The 23,234-nt window shown below is 44.0% G+C and overlaps 1 protein-coding gene across 1 annotated transcript in view; it reads right to left on the reverse strand.

Moving 5' to 3' along the window:
- The window catches only part of LOC124594436, an 822,371-nt gene extending 818,731 nt beyond the window's left edge, over positions 1 to 3,640 (reverse strand). Inside the window, exon 1 of the mRNA XM_047132812.1 lies at positions 3,494 to 3,640. Within this exon, the coding sequence (XP_046988768.1) occupies positions 3,494 to 3,640 (147 nt within the window). The remainder of the gene's footprint in view (positions 1 to 3,493) is intronic.
- Positions 3,641 to 23,234: the final 19,594 nt, after the last annotated feature.

Raw genomic sequence — 23,234 nt, forward strand, 5'->3', positions numbered from 1 at the left:
GCCTTGCGTTGTCGTTGAGGTGTCTGACTCAGATCCGTTGATCGCCTCGAATGAGTGTGTCCGCACGTTCCAACTTTGCAGGCGTCACAGCTGTGTGCGGCCGGCCGGCATGCGGGATATCTTGTTGCGATGATGACAGGCGGCCCGCCCAATGACTCGCCGAGTTTTTGTTCACTGCTAAATCTCTGTAGGCATTCTGCAAGCGCCAATGAATGTCTCCGATAACCACCCGGTACTTTCATAACTGCGTCACGTGCTCCCAACAACCTGATGTTTTATTCCCTCCTCTTCTTCTACATGCTCCACCTTTTTTTCGGGTGATGTACACTACTGGCCATTAAAATTGCTACACCACGAAGATGACGTGCTACAGACACTAAATTTAACCGACAGGAAAAAGATGCTGTGATATGCATATGATTAGCTTTTCAGAGCATTCACACAGGGTTGGCGCCAGTGGCGACACCTACAACTTGCTGACATGAGGAAAGTTTCCAACCGATTTCTCATACACAAATAGCAGTTGACCATCGTTGCCTGGTGAAACATTTTTGTGATACCTCGTGTAAGGGGGAGAAATGCGTACCATCACATTTGCGACTTTGATAAAAGTCGGATTGTAGCCTATCGCGATTGCGGTTTATCGTATCGCGACATTGCTGCTTGCGTTGGCCGAGATCCAATGACTGTTAGCAGAATATGGAATCGGCGGATTCAGTAGGGTAATACGGAACGCCATGCTGGATCCCAACGGCCTCGTATCACTAGCAGTCGAAATGACAGACACCTTATCCGCATGACTGTAACGGATCGTGCAGCCACGCCTCGATCCCTGAGTCAACAGATGGGGACGTTTGCAAGACAACAACCATCTGCACGAACAGTTCGACGACGTTTGCAGCAGCATGGACTACCAGCTCGGAGACCAAGCCTGCGGTTACCCTTGGCGCTGCATCACAGACAGGAGCGCCTGCGATGATGTACTCAACGACGAACCTGGGTGCACGAATGGCAAAATGTCATTTTTTCGGATGAATCCAGGTTCTGTTTACAGCATCATGATGGTCGCATCCGTGTTTGGCGACGTCGCGGTGAATGGACATTGCAAGCGTGTATTCGTCATCGCCATACTGGCGTATCAGCTGGCGTGATGGCATGGGGTGCCTTTGGTTACACGTCTCGGTCACCTCTTGTTCCCAATGACGGCACTTTGAACAGTGGACGTTACATTTCAAAAGTGTTACGACCCGCGGCTCTCCCCTTCATTCGATACCTGCGAAACCCTACATTTCAGCAGGATAATGCACAACAGCATGTTGCAGGTCCTGTATGGGCCTTTCTGGATACAGAAAACGTTCGACTGCTGCCCTGGCCAGCGCATTTCCCAGATCTCTCACAAATTGAAAACGTGTGGTCAATGGTGGCCGAGCAACTGGCTCGTCACACTACGCCAGTCACCACTCTTGATGAACCGGGGTATCGTGTTGAAACCGCACGGGCTGCTGTAACTGTACACGCCATCCAAGCTCTGTTTGACTCAATGCCCAGGTGTATCAAGGCCGTTATTACGGCCAGAGGTGGTTGTTCTGGGTACTGATTTCTCAGGATGTATGCACCCAAATTGCGTGAAAATGTAATCACATGTCAGTTCTAGTATAATATATTTGTCCAATGAATACCCGTTTATCATCTGCATTTCTTCTTGGTGTAGCAATATTAATGACCAGTAGTGTACATATGACCACCAACCGCTGATATTTGTGATTTTGACTTAGGGTATGCGGTATCTATACACTCGATTATTGGCCCTTCCCCAATGCATCCAAATTTCTCACAATGGTTGATTGGTCACAGTTCATCACGTTCAATTTATGCGAATAAATTGACGTCGATCATCGCCGATTAATGCGTTCGAACGACCTTCATCAAACCCCAAAGTTCTTCCTGAACGTGGAGAGTCAAAAATGTCAAAACGATCCTCCTTAAAACGATAAAACTATTTCCGTCCCGTTTTCTGTGGAACGGTATTATCCTTACACACGGCGCAAACGTTTCAGGCTGCTTCTGCTGCGGTCACCCCTCTACTGAACTAAAGCGAAGAAAATGTCGGAATTGTTCCGATTTCTCCATTTGGCGCTGCATTTTCTGGCGCCAACAACTCCACTCACTGTCTCTAGATGACAAAATGACAATATGAAACTCAAATAGCAACAGTCAATTACAAATAAAAATGACAGTCCATAAAGAGACCGATACCAAAAACTACGTAGTTATGCACCAACCTAGTAAATATGATGTTGCATCCCCTCTGGCCTGGATGAACGAACTGATGCGCTGATGGTGTCATACAGCCGGTGTATCATCTGAGGCAAGCAATTCCACAAATGCTATCTGGTCCTTGGCTTCCATGAAACTGCCACCAGAATGGAGCTGACGTCCGAACTGGCCCCTCACGTTCTACGGGAACTGATCGAGTGATCTCTGAAGTACCTCAGCATGACGCAGACAGTTCATGAAAACTCGTGCTATGCGTGGACACACATTAACATTTTGAAAAATGGCACCACGATCCTGTTGCATGAGAGATAACACAGGCGGACACACTTTAGACTTTCCTCAGTCACTGCCTGCCGTCATCTGAAATCACACCTGATTGCTCCAGTGCGCCAGGAGTAACACCGTTTCGCCTCTCCAAAAAAAAAAATGAATGAGACCTCTCCCCAGATAGCCGACATAATTTTCGATGACGGTCAACCGGGGTTATTCAGAACCACGGACTCGTCGCTGAATTCAGTAGGTACACCATTCATCAGAAGTCCACGGTTCTTGTTCACGGCTCCACCTGAAACGCAGCCGTCTGTGTTGTGTTGTTACCGCCAGCGTACCCAACGAACGCTAATTGTCCAGTCCGGCTGCTGCCAGTCTCCGACCAACGGTGCGGGATGACACAGGCTGTTGCATTACTGCTTCTCAACTGGCAAGCGTAGATGTGAAGGGGTGTGGTGTGCTTCGTACTCAGTACGGCGATCCGCCCTTGTTGCGGTCAGACTTGGTCGATCGGAACCTTGACGAGTATGCAGTCCAACACTGGGCCACTGTCACATCCGCATGCCCCAAAAATCTGGATACTGTATCATTCGAACAGCCGGCCAAATGGGGACCCACAATGAGGCCACTTTCAAACAGGTGATGATAAGGTGATCACTCATACAGGTATGCCGCTGTTTATACACCCCGCGAGGTCTGACAACAACACTAAATACGATCAGTATTAACGCACTGTGGAGGCAGCTACAGCTGTGGCTGGGAATTGGAACTGTAACCATTTACATACCCACGGATGGTGTGCAGGTGTACGAACTTTTACATTTACATCCGAATGTGTCTTCCGGGTGCTCCAACTTTTTTGTCAGGCACTGTATGATTATGAGTGTAAGCTTAAATGTGGATCCACGCGAGAGAGGCGCAGCGGCCGCGTGGCGCTGAGGCCTACCTGGAACTTGTCGTGGTGCAGCTCGAGGAACCGCTTGACGCGCACCGTGTCGTTGTTGCGAATGGCTCGCTCCAGCTGCGCCGCCTCCACGCTGAGGTCGCCCGTGGAGGAACCCAGGCTGCAACAGGACAGTGGAGACATGCACATGGCTGTCACACCTGTACGTAACGAGCTAGGTGTACAAGAAAACGGAATACGAAAGGCTATCATTTTCAACCCAAAATGGTTGGACATATACCATGAGCATAAAGTCGATGTATCAACATTGCTGGTGGGAAATAAAGAAAGAATATTAGGGTTTAAGGTCCCGTCGACATCACGGTCGTTAGAGACGGAGCAGAAGCTCGGGATATTGCAAGGAATGGGAAATGAAATCGACCGTGTCCGTTCTAAGGAACCATCCCGGCAATTACCCAGAGCGATTTAGTCTAGACGGGGATTTGAACAGTGCACCACCCGAATGCGAGTTCAGTGTGCTAGAAACTACGCCACCTCGTTCAGCGTCGTTATTCATGGTTGTTGCGTGTAAGCAGCTGTGTGGTTACTGTTAGTCCGTTTTATCTTCAGTAAACTCATTTTACTAAATACTGTTAAAAGTAATGTGGAATTTGTTTCAGTTCTCCTTAGAACAAGGTGAATGAGGCTTACTGAGTTTTGGAGTGTATCATCTGGCAAGCATTTAACGTTCAGTTTCCTCTCAAAGATGTTGTGCATTGAGGCTGAATATGAGGATTTTATCAGGGCAGTCCAATAAATCTACAAACATTTCTACCCAAATAGTTTGTGGACACAAATATTATACTCACACTTGTCTTAAAAGACTCATTGAGGCTCTCACATTACCTTATTTGGTATTTTACTCCTTACATCAGGAAATGTAATAATTCTTTCGATATCCATGGTGTGCAACTTTCAAAATTACCTCAACAACGTATTACCATAGATCCCTTCTTTTTATACGATGTAGAAATTAAACGGGTATCTTAAAGGAATCATATAAACCGTCACATATATAGGGTATCCCTCCTAAGAGTCGTCAGGCGCATTGTCTCAGGTGTTTTGGCAGATATTTGCAATTTAGTTTTTGCAGCGAGTGACTGGAGGTAGCCAAAACAAATGCCGCTCGTCACATCTTTCGTGTGAGGTGGTGGAAGAAAGCGTTTTCGTTTCTTGTGACACACAAAATTATCTTTAACCCGAAATTCTACATGCCTATTCGGTAGTGCTGTCCCAGATAAGTCTAGGACGATATTCGTTTTGTCGATCTGACAGGGATAGTCGATCTGTAAAGCACGGAAAATAATCAGTACTCCAGCAGGCATACAACCGCCTTCGTCCCCGCTGACTGCTACTGCCAAGCAGCAGTACTACTCAGAAGCTGTTAGGGTACTGATTATTCTTGCTCTTTTACTGTCCCTGTTAATATATATCAATAAAACTGTTACCGCACTGGACTAATACTGTAGCTCTCTATCGAATAGACACGTAAAATTCGCGTTAATAATTATTTTGTTCGTAACGGAAAACAAACCGACGCTTCCCGGGTGACGCATGAAAGACATCATGAGCAGCATATGACTCTAGTTAACACAGAAAAAACGACATCGCAAATTTCTGTTGAAACATCGAAGAAAATGCACCTGGCGACTAATAGGAAGGACACCCGGTATATACACCCAATGACAAAAAGGCCTACGCATCACGAAGCAGATATCCGAACGGAACGGAAATCGGTAGATGTGGCGTACATATACAAGCAAAGATTGCGGTTTCAGAAAAGTGGAATGATTTATTCGAGAGAAAGAGATTCACTAATTGAGAAAATCAATAACGCGTTGTTCCACCCCTGGTCATTATGCAAGCATCGGTTGGTAGAGTTGTTGGATGTTCTCCTGATGGATATCGTGTCAAATTCTGTTCAACCGGCAGAGTCCCGAGCTGGTTGGAGGGCCCTACCCATAAAGCTCCAAACGTTCTCAATTGGGGAGGTATCCAAGGAGTTGCTAGCCAAGATAGGGTTAGGCAAGCACGAAGACAAGGTGTAAAGCTCTCACCGTGTGCGGGCGGGCATTATCTTGCTGAAATGTAAGACCAGAATGGTTTCTCACACGGGCAACAAAATGGAGCGTAGAATATCGTCGACATACCTCTGTACTGTAAGGGTGCCTTGGATGGAGTCCTGGTATGAAATGAAATGGCGCCCCAGACCTTCACCCCTGGTTGTCGGGCCATATGGTAAGTGACAGACAGATAAGTATCTCACCATGCCTCCAGACACGTCTTTCTTAGTCATCGGTACGCTGTTGGAAGCGAGACTCAGAACTAAAGGCTATTCTATTCCAGGCAGTAAGATTCGGCGCGGCCCCTCCCGCTGTGGGTTCGAGTCCTTCTTCGGGCATGGGTGTGCGTGTTGTTCCTAGCAAAGGTTAGTTACAGTAGTTTGTAAGTCCAGGGATCAATGACCTCAGTAGTTTATTTTCTTAGGAATTCACACACATTTGAACATTTTTGAGTGTGATTCCAGCAAATAAGTAACACTCAAACTTATTCAGTAGAAGCAAATAACTCCACTTATTTCTGAACATCGTCTTACTATTTCATTCCTTCTTCTAAACTGAATCGTTCGTTCATATTATCTTAATGTAATAATGAAATTCAATCAGATGTTCAGCGACTACCGCTGGGGATCAACGGATGATGCCACAGTTTTAAAAATCCAGTTGGAGAAAGCATTTCTATCGCCGACAGTATGCTGTGTTTGTTGTACGTGGTCAACAATGTGAAGTCCGTATCTTATTCATCAAACATAGCAAACACTCAACCTGCTGTGTTTGTACTGGGAAGAGATAAAAAATTCCACAATATTAGAGATATTTGCATAAGATACATGTATGGATGACAAGTGCTGAGACATTTGTACTCATTGACTATCAGTGACAGTTTTTCTCTCTGCTCAATTTCTCTATTTGTTGAAGAATGACAAACTGCTGCGTATACATAGACACTTTTACAGTCCTAGAAACACAGAAAGGTACTCGCTGAAACCTTACATAATACAGAACGTGATTTGATTTCTAAGAAACGGGCCATTTAGGTTTTCATGCCAAAGGGAAAAGGGGACTGGACTCCAAAAATAGGAACTGGGCAAATCGAGACATCTGATTAACTTAAATATGGACAGCACTGAGTATTCCGCTGTGATAACTGATGATTGACTCCTTTAAGATTACTCGGAAGCTACAGAATGAGAATGAAATGCGGATTGTCGTTCTTACAGTGCCTCTGCGTAAATGAACAAAAGACGCGTCGTGCCGAGATGGGGCATGTAAAAACACTATGCCTGCATTGAGCCGTTCCGTCCCTCGTAATGATACGGCGTTATTGAACAGTCGCCAGTTATGGGAAAAATTTAATTTTCAGCAACATAGATGATGTTTGCTTATGTGAGGTGTAAACAGAGTACTTTTAACATGCAAAGACTCACATACTGAAAATGAGGTACGTTTCAGCTAAACTTAAAAGGAAAAGAGACTCTAATTATAAGATTAGTATTCAGATGCTGTACTTATAGCAAATGCGTTGAAAAATTTGTTGTAAATAATGTTTTCCTTTTCTTCTTCTTGGTGTATCATATACAAGACGATATGCTGCCCACGATCGCTTTTGTAATGCTGACACGAAAATATGGTTAGCTTAATAGTTAATTGCAAACCTGACGATCTGACGATCTTTTTTGTGTAACTTACGTTTATTTGGTTTAGGTAACGTTCCATTTTGTTTTGATTTGACTGATAGTGGAACTGGGTTGTCATGGTACTAGTGTAACAATGTTAAGAAATGTTTTGTGTTTATTTGTACATTTTTTCGTCTTTCTGGCATTCCCTGACTCTGGACTTTTCAATATAGATTCATAGAATGTGGGACACATGTGATACTATGATATATATATGTGCTACCAAACATTTTTGCCCGTTATGTTTATTGTAAATACTATACATTTCTTTTATTCTGTAAATCATTGTGAGGCATTATAATAGTGACGTTCTCAGTGAAATTTATTGCAATAATGAGTGTTGCACGTAAGAATGGCTGGTATCTAATCTTGTCACTATCCTCAGTCTTTGTCACCTACTTTGGGACACATTCCTGTCCAGTTATTGAATACCCGAGTGTCGTCTAAAGAGCTAAACGAAACATATTAAAAAACTGTTGCCATATTTTGTTTGGTAAAATGATAATTGAAAGTAATTAATAATGAACCCCCAATAAGTTACGAGTGCTGGTCATTAATAATTAGGGGCAAAGCCGTTCTTGCTAATTGATTGAAGATAAAGTAAAGTAACTAAAATCGAAGTAAGTCTGTCAGTCTCAAATTACAGAATAAATTAAGTTACATGTTTCGTATCTGTGTTTGTAGTAATAGTACTATTGTGTACTGCCATGGTTCGTATTTTCGTGTTTTCAATCAGTTGTTAACTGAATCCATTAAATGTTTATATTATTTGCAACATATTCACAGTACGTAGCTTGCCATGTCCAGGAATCTAACGCAAGTAAGTAAACATTAATATTGGGTTACGTAAATTATCGTCGTAACAGAAGACTTAACTCCATTCAATCATTTATCTTTTAATAACTAATTTAAATACCTTTTTTCCAAATTAACATAGCTGAGACAGTTTATTTGTTTATTAATTGTTATTTTGTAAAGTATTGTGTTGTAAGAAACGTGTGTCAATCTTCTGTTACCATATGTACAGCCAAACGGTAGTGTATTCATTGCTGTCCGCATTATTGATCGGGTATGGGCAGATAGTGCCCTACAAGGCTGGTGGCCGTATTTATCGATTTCTGGGTTGTTCCCATTAGTTTTGCTGTGGACCTTTCAGTAATGTGGTACTCCTTTTGTTTCTTATATTAGATTAGATTAGATTAGATTAATACTAGTTCCATGGATCATGAATACGATATTTCGTAATGATGTGGAACGAGTCGAATTTTCCAATACATGACATAATTAGGTTAATTTAACAACATACTTAAGTTAATATAACAACTTTATTTTTTTGTGTTTTTTGTTTTTCTTTATTTTTTTTTAATATTTTTGTTTTTTTTCTTAATTTATATCTAAAAATTCCTCTATGGTGTAGAAGGAGTTGTCATTCAGAAATTCTTTTAATTTCTTCTAAAATACTTGTTGGTTATCTGTCAGACTTTTGATACTATTTGGTAAGTGACGAAAGACTTTAGTGCCAGTATAATTCACCCCTTTCTGTGCCAAAGTTAGATTTAATCTTGAATAGTGAAGATCGTCCTTTCTCCTAGTATTATGTGAGTGATGACACTGTTTAATTACTAAACAATACACAAATAACTAAAAAGTGTAGAAGGTTATACAGTTCTCTCCACTAAATCGGTTATATTTTCTTCGGCGACGAAAGCATCATCCAAAATTAAGTCCATTAGGCATATGTGAACATGGCCGTATTATCGCATTAACTAATTAGCAAAGGGGAAAAAAAGTCGGCACTTATTTGTTACTTATTCTTTAACTATCGTTTGCTAGGCTAATGTAATAACTTTCAAAAACGTTGTGACTGTCTTTTATTCGCAGCAGTAAATAACAAGAACTTAAATTTTTCAGACATTACTATACATAGACACAACAACAAACATCAGATTTCCATATACAAGAAATCACAGCACAGCAGTTCGCAAACACTCAAACCATCGTGTAGCACACAGACGAGTAGGCAGCCTATACATACTACACAGGTTGAATAAAACTCCAGTCAGTGAGGACTAATATAAAAATAAGCTGCAGGAAATCAAACAAATATATGTAAAAATGGGTGCTATGTAAACTTGATAGACAAAGTCAACGACAAAATAAAAATAAAAATGAACAAGACACTCAATATGCAACAACAAACAAATCATTCCGAGCATTCAAACAGGTATGACGAACATGAACGTGTGGCGTCACGGTACGTTGCCATAAAATGCAGTTCGATGAAATATAAGTGTCTGTTTGAAATTGGGAGAACACGTCATGTGGATCTATGACAAACGTATTATTTAAAGTAATTCATTTTGTAAAACTTATTAATATACTGAATCACAAACGATATGCGTCGTGTGGACATAGTACGGTAAACTGTATTAATGAGAATTATTATCAATGATTTTTTATGTATATAGAGGTGACAATGTGCGCTCCTCTTCTATTGTTCTTCGTCACTCTTGGTCTCTTGTTCTTTTGTTCTTGTAGATGTGATAATAGCTTACGTCACCACATCAGGTCGGTAACCGTGTATGTAATGAATTAATCGTTAAAACAGATAATTGTTTAAAACTGGTAATTTCACGCCTTTATTCAGTAGTTTTGTGTGCCCTGTGTCAAATATCTGCATTATTTCAACATTTCATAGCAGGCCAACAGCAAAACAATGTAGCAGTGCTTGATAGAGCAGATCACTGCCATTAAGCAGCAAAATTGAATTTAAACCTTTGTCTTTCCAGCAGCCCTTATACCCGCGCAACAAATACTAACACCTTCTTTCACAGAACTAGGCGGACCTGACCCAGCCAATATTTTATGAATTTTTTTCCAAGTAGGTGGACTTTAAATAATTTATATTTTGCTGGACTGGCTATGTGTAACAAAGAGCCATTACAATTATTTTCACACTTAAATAGTATGAGATAACTAAATGAGAACTGATCCAAACTGTTTGCTATTTGTTTTCGGTGAGAGATAGCACGGGAATTTTATGCTATAATGTCTGTCTACGACGTAGTGTGTTAGGACTAGCCACGTATGTGTGTTATCCCATGATTTTAAAATCATGCTCTTATGCTAGCTAAGGCAGAAAGTATTATTTATTGGCAAAATTCATTACAAACTCAGTGAAATAATCCTGTGGCAACTTAGTAAACGGAACGTTACGTTTATAGGCACGAACCCAACGAAAATCTGTTGTTGTTGTTGTTGTTGTGGTCTTCAGTCCTGAGACTGGTTTGATGCAGCTCTCCATGCTACTCTATCCTGTGCAATCGTCTTCATCTCCCAGTACGTACCACAACCTACATCCTTCTGAATTTGCTTAGTGTATTCATCTCTTGGTCTCCCTCTACGATTTTTACCCTCCACGCTGCCCACCAATACTAAATTGGTGATCCCTTGATGCCTCAGAACATGTCCTACCAACCGATCCCTTCTTCTAGTCAAGTTGTGCCACAAACTTCTCTTCTCCCCAGTCCTATTCAATACTTCATTAGTTATGTGATCTACCCATCTAATCTTCAGCATTGTTCTGTAGCACCACATTTCGAAAGCTTCTATTCTCTTCTTGTCCAAACTATTTATCGTCCATGTTTCACTTCCATACATGGCTACACTTCATACAAGTACTTTCAAAAATGACTTCCTGACACTTATATCTATACTCGATGTTAACAAATTTCTCTTCTTCAGAAAATCTATCAGCCGCAAATTCTGTTAATGAACTTTAACTACGGCTCACTCAAAAAGCTAAATAATAAGAAAAATTAGTAATCCATTATCATTAAAACATTTTCTCACTAACAATAACACTTTTAGAGACGTTATATGCGTAAAAAGATACAAGTCAGACAAACACATATACAACACACGAACAAGAAAGAAAAGATAAGAACTGAGGACTCCAGACAGAGACACTGAGGACAAACAATGCTAACACAGACAAACATATCTAGAATATACCAGCTCACGTTTGAAGACTTCATCTCAGTTTGTATCAGACTGTAAATTGTGCCAAGTCATTCACTGTGTGGTCATGGAAAGGACAAAACACGACAACTGGTTTATGCCCATCTTTCACGTCTTTCTTCTTTTTTTTTTTTTTGGTCATCAGTCTACTGACTGGTTTGATGCTGCCCGCCACGAATTCCTTTCCTGTGCTAACCTCTTCATCTCAGAGTAGCACTTGCAACCTACGTCCTCAATTATTTGCTTGAGTATTCCAATCTCTGTCTTCCACTACAGTTTTTGCCCTCTACAGCTCCCTCTAGTACCGTGGAAGTCATTCCTTCATGTCTTAGCAGATGTCCTATCATCCTGTCCCTTCTCCTTATCAGTGTTTTCCACATATTCCTTTCCTCTCCGATTCTGCATAGAACCTCCTCATTCCTTACCTTATCAGTCCACCTAATTCTTTATGTAGACCAATCTTACAACGCTAATTCTATTCGAGGGGCTGGAACGTCCACGCTGTTTTACTACCATCACTTGCACCATGGCTGGAGGGTCATATGACCGCCTGGTACCAGCAATGCTCCAAAGCGACCACTGTGTCTCTTGAGGGGTGACTAATGTATTGTCCGAAGAGCTTTATGAAAACAAAGTGTGCAGATGTAAGTTAACAGGTTTTAATATGTTCCCGTCTATCTATACATATTATAAAATAAAAGTCCCCGCCGCAGTTTTCGTCTTTATATTCAGGCTAATACCGTTAACTGATGGAGCGACTTTGATTCGGATTTTACTGGCAGACTGATCCATATAATTGTGCGGATTATTAATTTACTATCGCTACTAATAGTGTATAATATATGTACTTGTATCTGTCCTGCATTTAATTGGCGTTTGGAGTGACATCTCGTGGGAGTGATGAAAGCTACGTTCTGGTCAGCTGAAGAGGAGGCCGTATCTGCCAGGAAAAACAGTAAAGAGCCGTCACAACTCCAGAGAGCAGCACCAGAATCTACATCAGGCCTACTAGTCTAGTGGTAAAATACCTGCCAGGAGGTCAAGTAGTCGAGGGGTCGACTCACAGTCGGATCATGGTTTACAAGTCTGCCTTTTAACCTAACATTCAACTCCCAATGACGTGTAAATTCTCCAGGAACAAAATGCGGATCGCACTTTAAGTTAAACTGTAGGACGCCTTTCCTCGGACGCGGTCAGATAACTGGTGTAACTTGCAAGTCGTCAAAGAGGCGTCCAGCAGAAAGACTGGCATCAGGCCACTGAACCACACAAAAGTATTGTTACCAGAATATATAGATTTATACATATCTTCTTATTCTATATATACACAAATCCAAAAAACGTTTTGCATCACCTCGGATCCAAGAATTCCGGGAACTGTACAGAAAATTGGAACAGAGATCAACATAAACATTTCCGCCCTTTTTATTGCTCATGAAAACCACACAGTTCATGTTGTACCACAATACAGCGAGACCTTCAGAGGTGGTGGTCCAGATTGCTGTAATCACCGGTACCTTTAACACCCAGTAGCACGTCCTCTTGCATTTATGCATGCCTGTATCCATCGTGGCATACTATCCACAAGTTCATCAAGGCACTGTTGGTCCAGATTCTCTCACTCCTCAACGGCGATTCGGCGTAGATCTCTCAGAGTGGTTGGTGGGTCACGTCGTCCATAAACAGCCCTTTTGAATCTATCAAAGGCATGTTCGATAATGTTGATGTCTGGAGAACATGCTGGCCACTCTAGTTGAACGATGTTATCCTGAAGGACGTCATTCAAAAGATGTGCTCGATGGGGACACGAATTGTCGTCCATGAAGACGAATGTCTCGCCAATATGCTGCCGATATGGTTACACCATCGGTCGGAGGATGGCATTCCCGTATCGTACAGCCGTTACGGCGCCTTCAATGGCCACCAACGGCGATCGTCAGCCCCACGTAATGCCACCCCAAAACAGCAGGGAACCTTCACCTTCCTGCACTCGATGGACAGTGTGTCTAAGGCCTTCAGCCTCACTGGGTTTCCTTCAAACACCTCTCCGACGATTGTCTGGTTGATGGCATATGCGACACTCTTCGGTGAAGAGAACGTGATGCCAATCCTGAGCGGGCCATCCGGGATGCTGTTGGGTTCATCTGTACCGCGCTGCATGGTGTTATGGTTGCAAAGATGGACCTCGCCATGGTCGTCGGGAGTGAAGTTGCGCATCATGCAGCCTATTGCGCACAGTATGAGCCGTAACACGACATCCTGTGGCTGTACGAAAAGCATTATTCAACATGGTGGCGTTGCTATTAGCGTTCCTCCGAGCCATAATCTGTATGTGGTGTTCATCCACTGCAATAGTTGCCCTTGGGCGACCTGAGCGAGGCATGTCATCGACAGTTCCTGTCTCTCTGTATCTCCTCCAAGACCGGACAACATCGCTTTGGTTCAGTCCGAGACGCCTGGACACTTCCCTTGTTGAGAGCCCTTCCTGGACGCAATCGAACCACCTTATTGACCGTCTAGGCATAGTTGAACTACAGACAACACGAGTCGTGTACCTCCTTCCTGGTGGAATGACTGGAACTGATCAGCTGTCGGACGCCCTCCGTCTAATAGGCGCTGCTCATGCATAGTTGTTTGCATCTTTGGGCGGGTATAGTGACATCTCTGAACAGTCAAAGGGACTGTGTCTGTGATACAGTATTCACAGTCAACGTCTATCTTCAGGAGTTCTGGGAACCAGGGTGATGCAAAACTTTTTTTTGTTGTGTGTATTACAAACTAGCTGAATACACAGTGTTGCCTGGCTAGGTAGTTATTTCAGTTCTATTAAAGTCAATCTCTTCCTTCCTTCTCTCTCTGTCATCTCCTCTGCCCGCCCCTCACCCTCCCTCTCTGTCCATCTCCTCCTTCACCTTCTCTCTGTCCCTCTGTTGCAACCCCCCATTGTCTGTACATCTCCTCCTGTCCTTCTCTCTGTCCATCACCTGCTTCGCGTGTCTCTGTTCATCTCCTCCCTCCCCCCACCCCCCCCCCCCACCTCTCTGCCCGTCCTCTCCTCTTTCCTTTCTATATCTATCTACTCTTATCCCTTCTCCCTGTCCATCTCTATTCTTCCCTTTCTCTGTCCGTTTCCTCATCGCCCTCTCTCTGTGCTGTACAGTGATATAATTTTGTGGGCATATTCAGCGGCATATGTAGATACTGTCTACCGTATTGCGAATAGAGTTTGTATCAAAGAAGTAATAAATTAAAAGGTCACGTACCATGCAGCAGTTTGCATGCATCTCAGCGCTTCACAGATCTCCTGAACTATGTTCCGTACAATTTTGCAAGTATGTTCAGTGCTACATGTGAACACCGTCTGTAAAACGAGTGGCGAATACAATTAATACTAAAGAAGTAATAAAATAAGAGATCACAACTAGTGTGACAGTTTTGCAGCATGAACAGTGAAAACGTGGTAAGCGATAAAGTTTTTTCGTTTCATTATTTTGTGTAGTTTGTAAACGAGAAATTTTTTTGACAAGATTTGAAATTATACACTCCTGGAAATTGAAATAAGAACACCGTGAATTCATTGTCCCAGGAAGGGGTCAGATACATCACATGATCACACTGACAGAACCACAGGCACATAGACACAGGCAACAGTGCATGCACAATGTCGGCACTAGTACAGTGTATATCCACCTTTCGCAGCAATGCAGGCTGCTGTTCTCCCATGGAGACGATCGTAGAGATGCTGGATGTAGTCTTGTGGAACGGCTTGCCATGCCATTTCCACCTAGCGCTTCAGTTGGACCAGCGTTCGTGCTGGACGTGCAGACCGCGTGAGACGACGCTTCATCCAGTCCCAAACATGCTCAATGGGGGACAGATCCGAAGATCTAGCTGGCCAGGGTAGTTGACTTACACCTTCTAGAGCACGTTGGGTGGCACGGGATACATGCGGACGTGCGTTGTCCTGTTGGAACAGCAAGTTCCCTTGCCGGTCTAGGAATGGTAGAACGATGGGTTCGATGACGGTTTGGATGTACTGTGCACTATTCAGTGTCCCCTCGACGATCACCAGTGGTGTACGGCCAGTGTAGGAGATCGCTCCCCACACCATGACGCCGGGTGTTGGCCCTGTGTGCCTCGGTCGTATGCTGTCCTGATTGTGGCGCTCACCTGCACGGCGCCAAACACGCATACGACCATCATTGGCACCAAGGCAGAAGCGACTCTCATCGCTGAAGACGACACGTCTCCATTCGTCCCTCCATTCACGCCTGTCGCGACACCACTGGAGGCGGGTTGCACGATGTTGGGGCGTGAGCGGAAGACGGCCTAACGGTGTGCGGGACCGTAGCCCAGCTTCATGGAGACGGTTGCGAATGGTCCTCGCCGATACCCCAGGAGCAACAGTGTCCCTAATTTGCTGGGAAGTGGCGGTGCGGTCCCCTACGGCACTGCGTAGGATCCTACGGTCTTGGCGTGCATCCGTGCGTCGCTGCGGTCCGGTCCCAGGTCGACGGGCACGTGCACCTTCCGCCGACCATTGGCGACAACATCGATGTACTGTGGAGACCTCACGCCCAACGTGTTGAGCAATTCGGCGGTACGTCCACCCGGCCTCCCGCATGCCCACTATACGCCCTCGCTCAAAGTCCGTCAACTGCACATACGGTTCACGTCCACGCTGTCGCGGCATGCTACCAGTGTTAAAGACTGCGATGGAGCTCCGTATGCCACGGCAAACTGCCTGACACTGACGGCGGCGGTGCACAAATGCTGCGCAGCTAGCGCCATTCGACGGCCAACACCGCGGTTCCTGGTGTGTCCGCTGTGCCGTGCGTGTGATCATTGCTCGTACAGCCCTCTCGCAGTGTCCGGAGCAAGTATGGTGGGTCTGACACACCGGTGTCAATGTGTTCTTTTTTCCATTTCCAGGAGTGTGTGTAAAATTCGTTGCAAGTCAAAAGTACTCTTATTCTAAAATACTGGATGAATAAAAGTCTGGGTTCTCGCTCGTCGTAGCCAATACTTCTTTTTCGCCTCCACCTTACCTCTTTGTTAGATAGGTGGCTCTTACTCCCACAGCGATTCTTTCCAGACATTGACATGTTTACCAAGTTTGGTAGAAATCCGTCCAGTTGTATCGGAGGATATGTGGCACATACATACATACGTTTTTACAACATGTATGCACATCTTTGTTTCATGATCAGATTTTAATGAAAGGTAGCCAATGCGTTGCCTCTAGCTACGCTCAAGTTACTAATGAAAACCCCATAAAAGTCCGCCTAGTACCTTTGGAGATCACTGTATTTAGATAGAGAGGCTGACAGACATGATAGGTTTACTAAAATTTGAAATCACGATATAATTTTTGCCCGCGATGCGATTTTGTTGAACTAAAGCCTATACGATGCCTCAAACTATGCTGAAGTTACCTGCGAAAAACCAATGAATATTCCCGAAGTAGTTTTGGAGATTAGCATGTACAAAGACAACAGACACGACTGTTTTATACATTATTAGTATAGATTAGACTCCCCCCCCCCTCCCCACCCTCACATTTTTTGTCCACGCGTGAAGGCTAATCTCAGGAACTACTGCAAGGATTTTAATATGGTCGTCACTGACAGACAGATTGATTATTGAGAAATTTTTTACCACTACGCTAGACACATAGGCCATACATACATGAAATAAAGTCGTCGCAACTCCTGAACGGTTTGCGTTAGGACGTTGAAACTGCACAATTGGCCGTGGTGCATCATAGGAATTGTATGGTTTGGTTTAGCGACGAAGCCCACTTTCATTTTCATGGGTTCGACAATAAGCAAAATTGGCGCATTTGGGCGACTGAGAATCCTCATTTGGCAATCGAGAAGTCTCTTCATCCTCAACGGCTGACTGTGTGGTGTGCTATGTCCAGTCACGGTGTAATCGCTGCGATATCGTTGATGGAACTGTGACTAACGAACAGTACGTGAAGGTTTTGGAAGAAGATATCCTCTCCATTATCTAAAGTGAACCTGATTTCGACAAGATGTATTTCATGCAAGAGGGAGGTTGACCCCATCGAAGCAGGAGAGTGTCTGATGTCCTGGAGGAGCACTTTGTTGACCGCATTCTGGCTCTGGGGTACCCAGAGCACTGGCATTGGCCTGGATTGACCGCCATATTCTCCGGATATGAACGGATGCGACTCCTTTTTGTGGAGCTATATTAAAGAGAAGGTGTGCAGCAATAACCCTAAAACCATTGCTGAGCTGAAAACAGCCATTCAGGAGGTTATCGACAGCATCGATATTCCGACACTTCAGCTTGTCATGCAGAATTTCGCTATTCGTCTACGCCGTAACATCGCCAATGATGGCAGGCGTATCGAACGAATCCGAATATCTGTAGTGACGTTTACATGTTGAATAAAGTGTGAGCGTGCCGTAGTTTGTAACTGATTTACTTTTTTTTCGTATAGTTCAATAATTGTCACCTTGTACGTACAGAGTGCGTTCCATAAGTAATGCGACCATTTTTTTTTCTGACGCAGTGGTTCACCACATCGTGTTGTAACCTGCTGGGCTAAGGGAAGGGGGGTGTTAGCTTCAAAACGCTCTTTTGTCTCATTTGGCTGCGAGCTACCGGGTAGTCAGGACGTGCGTTTCCGTCAACCCCGTTTTGAGTTTATGTACGAGGGTCGGTCAAAAAGTAATGCCTCCCATTTTTTTTCTACTTAAAGAAATTAAGTTAAGTGAAAAATTTGAATTTGGCGCCATTCCTTAAACCTTCTTCTGCAATCCACTGCAGTAGTAACTTTCTGTGTCAACAGGTGGCAGCACAGCAGAAGTTTGTAAGATGGCCGACATCGATGTTCGTTTGAGACAGCGTTGTGTGATTGAATTCTTGAATGCAGAAGGTGAAACGCCCATACGCATTCATGAAAGACTGAAGAAGGTGTATGGTGTTGTGACAGTGGATGTCAGCACTGTTAGACGATGGGTTCGTCGTTGTAAGGAAGCTGAAGGGCAAACACCGTTGACTGACGAAAAGCGGAGCGGCAGGCCGGTGAGTGCAGTGACTCCACACAACATTCAGCAAGTTGATGACATCATTCGTGGTGACCGTCGGGTGACTGCAGATGAAGTGTGTCGCATTATTTCTCTTAGTAAAGGCAGTGTGATCACGATTATTAAACAATTGGGGTACTCAAAAGTTTGTGCACGGTGGGTTCCAAGAATGTTAACCGATCAGAATAAAGAGGCAAGGAAAACAATAGCCTCCCAACACTTGCAGCGCTTCCGTTTGGAGGGAGATGAGTTTCTGAAAAAAATTGTGACCGGGGACGAAACATGGGTGCATTTTTTTGAACCCGAATCAAAGAGGCAGTCAATGGAGTGGCGTCACACAAGCTCGCCGAGGAAGAAAAAATTCAAAACTGTGCGATCGGCAGGGAAAGTTATGGCAACAGTTTTCTGGGATACAGAGGGTGTGATTCTGGTTGATTTTTTTGGAGCAGGGATGCACAATAAATTCTGTTCAATACGTCACAACCCTCAACAAACTTAAAGCACGTCTTCAGCGAGTTCGCCCAACAAAATCAATGGCAGATGTTCTTCTTTTGCATGACAATGCAAGACCACACACCAGTCGTCACACCTCTGACGAGATTGTCAAAATTGGATGGGAAGTTTTGCCTCATCCCCCATACAGCCCTGACCTGGCACCATCAGACTTCCATCTGTTCGGGCCACTAAAAGAAGCTCATCGTGGGATTCATTTTGAAGATGAGGAGGCCGTCAAAACATCCGTGCGTCAATGGCTTAGGAAGCAGAGCTGTGATTTTTACCGTGCTGGGATACATGCCCTTGTTCAAAGATGGACCAAAACTGTAGAGATGGGCGGAGATTACATTGAAAAATGACAAAATGATCCTCAATGTTGTGGTTTTCAACCTATGTAATTGCATTTAAATTTCCTGACAATTAAACGTAGGAAAAAAAAATAGGAGGCATTACTTTTTGACTGACCCTCGTAACACGGCACAGTGGGTCATTCTATAGAGCAACGGTACGCTATCAAATTTTGCATTAAACTTGGGAAGTCCGACACCGAAACGTTTCCATTACTTCAGCATGCCTTTGAGAATGATTGCTCGTCCAAATAACAAGTTTTCGATGGAACAAGAGTTCATTGAGGGCCAAGAGGAGATCACCGACGAACCTCGCAGTGGACGGCCATCAATCGCAAGAGTCGACAAAAATGTGACGCGTGTGCGCGATTGTTTGAACTCTGACACACGGCTGAGACTTCAATTGATAGCACAAACTCTAAACATCTCAAAAACAACCGTTTTCCGCATTGTGACCGAAGATTTGAACATGAGAAAGGTGTGTGCCAAAATCGTCCCAAAAGTGTTGACCGACGAACACAAGCACATGCGAATGCTTCGGTGCCGAGAAATGTTGGAAATGTGTGAAAACGATCCTCATATTGTAACTCAGTTATCAATGGTGATGAGTCGTGAATTTTTGAGTACGACCCTGAGACCAAAAGGCAGAGTTCAGAGTGGCACACCCCATCGTCGCCCCGTCCAAAGAAGGCACGCATAAGCAAGTCCAGGATCAAAACCATGCTCATTGTCTTCTTTGACGTCAGAGGCATTGTCCACCACGAATTCGTACCTACTGAGACTACAGTGACCTCAGCTTTCTACTTAGAAGTGCTCAAAAGACCGAAAAGGAGGACTCGGGCTGCCGAAGCGACATCAAGGGCACGTGGAAAGTTCACCACGACAACGCGCCGAGTCACAGCGCCTTCATTGTCAACGACTTCCTGGCCAGGACCAAGACCCCATTGGTTCCCCAGTCTCCTTACGGTCCTGACCTGGCTTCCGCTGACTTTTTTTGTGTCCTCGGTTAAAAGCAGTCATGAAAGGAAAACATTGGGACACGATTGAAAGCATCCAGGCGCATGTTACATCAGGTCTAAAGGACATTCCGGAAAAGGCATTCCATGATTACCTTCCAGGCATGGAAACACCGCCTCCAGAAGTGTATCGAAGCAAGAGGGTGCTATTTTGAAAATTTTTGATTATTTGTACGAATATGTTCAATAAATGATTTTTTATGAATTTACTTATGGAACGCACCTTGTATGTTATTCTAGCGAAGCTGTGGCGGGTGGCTGGGATGCGAATAAATTTAATCTTACGTTCACATACTTTTGTATGCCTGAGTGCATTTGATATAATAAAACGAAGAAGCGATTGAAGTATAGGTACCAACTAACGATTTCGTACTTACAGAATTTTCGTATACGCCAAGGCCGAGGCAAAAGGTTTTTAACGTACTAGTACACGATCACTTTTTATACCACTGGAGTTTGTCAAATGCAAAATGACTTCATCGTTACCTCACACACTCTTTTTCTTTTTTCTTTCTATTTTTTTAACTTCCTCTGACGCGCAGTGGTGCCTTGACTTCGCGTTCTTTCTGTTTACTACGTCTCTCGTCTCTCTCGCTCTCTCTCTCTCTCTCTCTCTCTCTCTCTCTCTCTTTCTCGTCTCTGTCCTCTGTCCCTCCCGCTTCACTGACGGCACGGTCGTGATTGGAGGCACGGCTTCTGAGACGCTGCCCGGTGCGCCCGCTTGGCTTCCTCCAGCTCCGCTCCGCTTGCTGTTTTCCATGTCGACTGCAGGGTGTTTGCCTGGAGACGCAGTCCTATTAACGCCCCACTGCCATCGGGTCACAGCTCACTCTTCACAGACACCGACACGGGCTTGCGTCAGCAGTCGCGCTAGAATAAAGAAGCACCCATCTCTTCGTCTATCTCTTTCTCCGCGACAGACATTACCGTAATTACTTGCTGCGAGTTGCAGCGGGTCCCTATCAGATATTCTGTATGAAAAGATTTCGTTAAGTGAACGAGCACCGAGTTGAGAAATTGTACCTGTGTCAAAGAGCTTCGTTCGGGCTATTCAGCGAAAAGATTTTCTTGGAAGGTCTTCGTACGCCGCAGAAGCGTTTTTAAAAATTTTCTTCCTGAAAGAAGGGATTTTATAGTCTTACTGAAGTGGTAGGTTCTCACGAGACCTTGACGTGTGCGATTCGCTGCGTTTCTTTACGAGAGCTGAATACGCCATACTGTTAAGCTAGGATGCATCTGTTTTAACGTTGTGAAACTATATGGTATATACCTTTCCAGCGGGTAAGGCGTCTCATCTCACCCTATGCAGAGGTAGTATTCCGTGGTCCACTGCAGGTTTTATGCCGAGAAGGGTTGTTTAGACGGTGCATAGTTCAGACACTCATCACTGCGTTACCCTTCGTAGAACCTGCAGTACACAACCTTCAGCACCCCTCAGTTACATTTTACGCACACACCTCTGCAATTAGAAGGCTACTACAGAAAAAGAAATGTAACAATGAAGAAGTTTTTAACCAAGCATAGCCTTTGCTGCACACAACACATTGTTCAAGACTATTGCACTACTGTGATACATTTATTCGTATTGTAAATAAGAAAATATTAAACCAGTAATTGTTTTGCTAACTTATATCCTCTAGAGGCGATTAGCATTTCTCTCGTCTCTTTGTTGATGTGCATTTATCTCAAACAAACCTTCACCTGAGGATGGATGGCTGAATTGTGCGCAACTTCCTCGTGTCTCCAGTTGCTTACTGTCAACTCCATCAAGTGGACAACTCCATCAAGTGGATACTTGCACTGCGTGCTAACATAGGAGTGTCAGTCAGTTGTATATCATGTTTTCAATAAGTTCAAGCTTCAAAAGGTGTTGAGCAGAGAAAGTACTACTGAATACAGGGTTAATCACGTAAAATTTACACCGGAAATATTACGGAAATGTAAAGTACTATTGATGTACGGTTTTCACAGAATGGATAGGTAGTCAGGGCTCATATTGTTACCCAATCAACATATTGTAATGATAATTACAAAGTGTGTTTTTTGTGCAAACATAAATTTTTTAAATGGAACAATGCCTATTGACATCAGCAAACCAGAATTAAAGTAAACTAGAATGATAGTGGTGTTTGCTGTGACCGAGCGGTTCTAGGCGCTTCAGTCTGGAGCCGCGCTGCTGCTAGGGTCACAGGTCCGAATCCTGCCTGGGGCATGGATGTGTGTGATGTCCTTAGGTTAGTTTGGTTTAACTGGTTCTAAGTCTAGGGGACTGATGACCTCAGATGTTAAGTCCGATAGTGCTTGGAGCCATCTGAAGTTTTGTCAGTGGTGTTTGTCGCAGGATTCTAGTGCGAATAGTTTACGAGCTATCGTATTTTAAAAAAGTTCCCACACTGGCATTTGTACCTGGGGTAACACGCACTAAAGAACAGCACAAGGGCACACAGTAGTTACGTGGATTCTGACCAATTACGAGACGATTGACCATCACTGGTTGTGTTCAAAACGACGATCAGCAGCGGTAATACACGCTTCCAGTCGGATATGGAACGACTGCTGTACAAGCGGAGATAGCCGAGCAGGCTGCAATAATACTTCATGTCGTATCATCGGGGGTGGATGGTATGTTCTTGTAGGCAAGATCTTTCAGCTTTCCCCCATAGAAAAAAGTCTGCAGGCATCAAATTCGCAGAACGGGCCGGTACCTCACAGGTCCTCTGGCTCCAATCCAACGATATGGAAACAATTTGTGGGTTGGACTGCCATCATGTTGGTGTCACAGGTTCCTCCTAGTCTGCAGAGGAACGTCTTCTTGCATCCGTCGAAGATGGTTTATTAGGAGTCTGCGATACACTCCATGGACGCTGAAGTTCCGCCTGACGAAGCCAACGGGGACAGTCAACAGACCAACAGCGCACGTTTCCAAGGTTAACATGGTCATGACTGGTAAATGTTGCTTCCTCACTAATCAAGGTACACGATACATCTGGAGTATCCTGTCTTAATGCTCATGTACAGAAATTAACATAATTCACATAATCGTTTCCATGGAGCTTTTGATGGGGAGAGATG

This window comes from Schistocerca americana, chromosome 2 (assembly GCF_021461395.2).
Source record: "Schistocerca americana isolate TAMUIC-IGC-003095 chromosome 2, iqSchAmer2.1, whole genome shotgun sequence".
Taxonomy (NCBI): domain Eukaryota; kingdom Metazoa; phylum Arthropoda; class Insecta; order Orthoptera; family Acrididae; genus Schistocerca; species Schistocerca americana.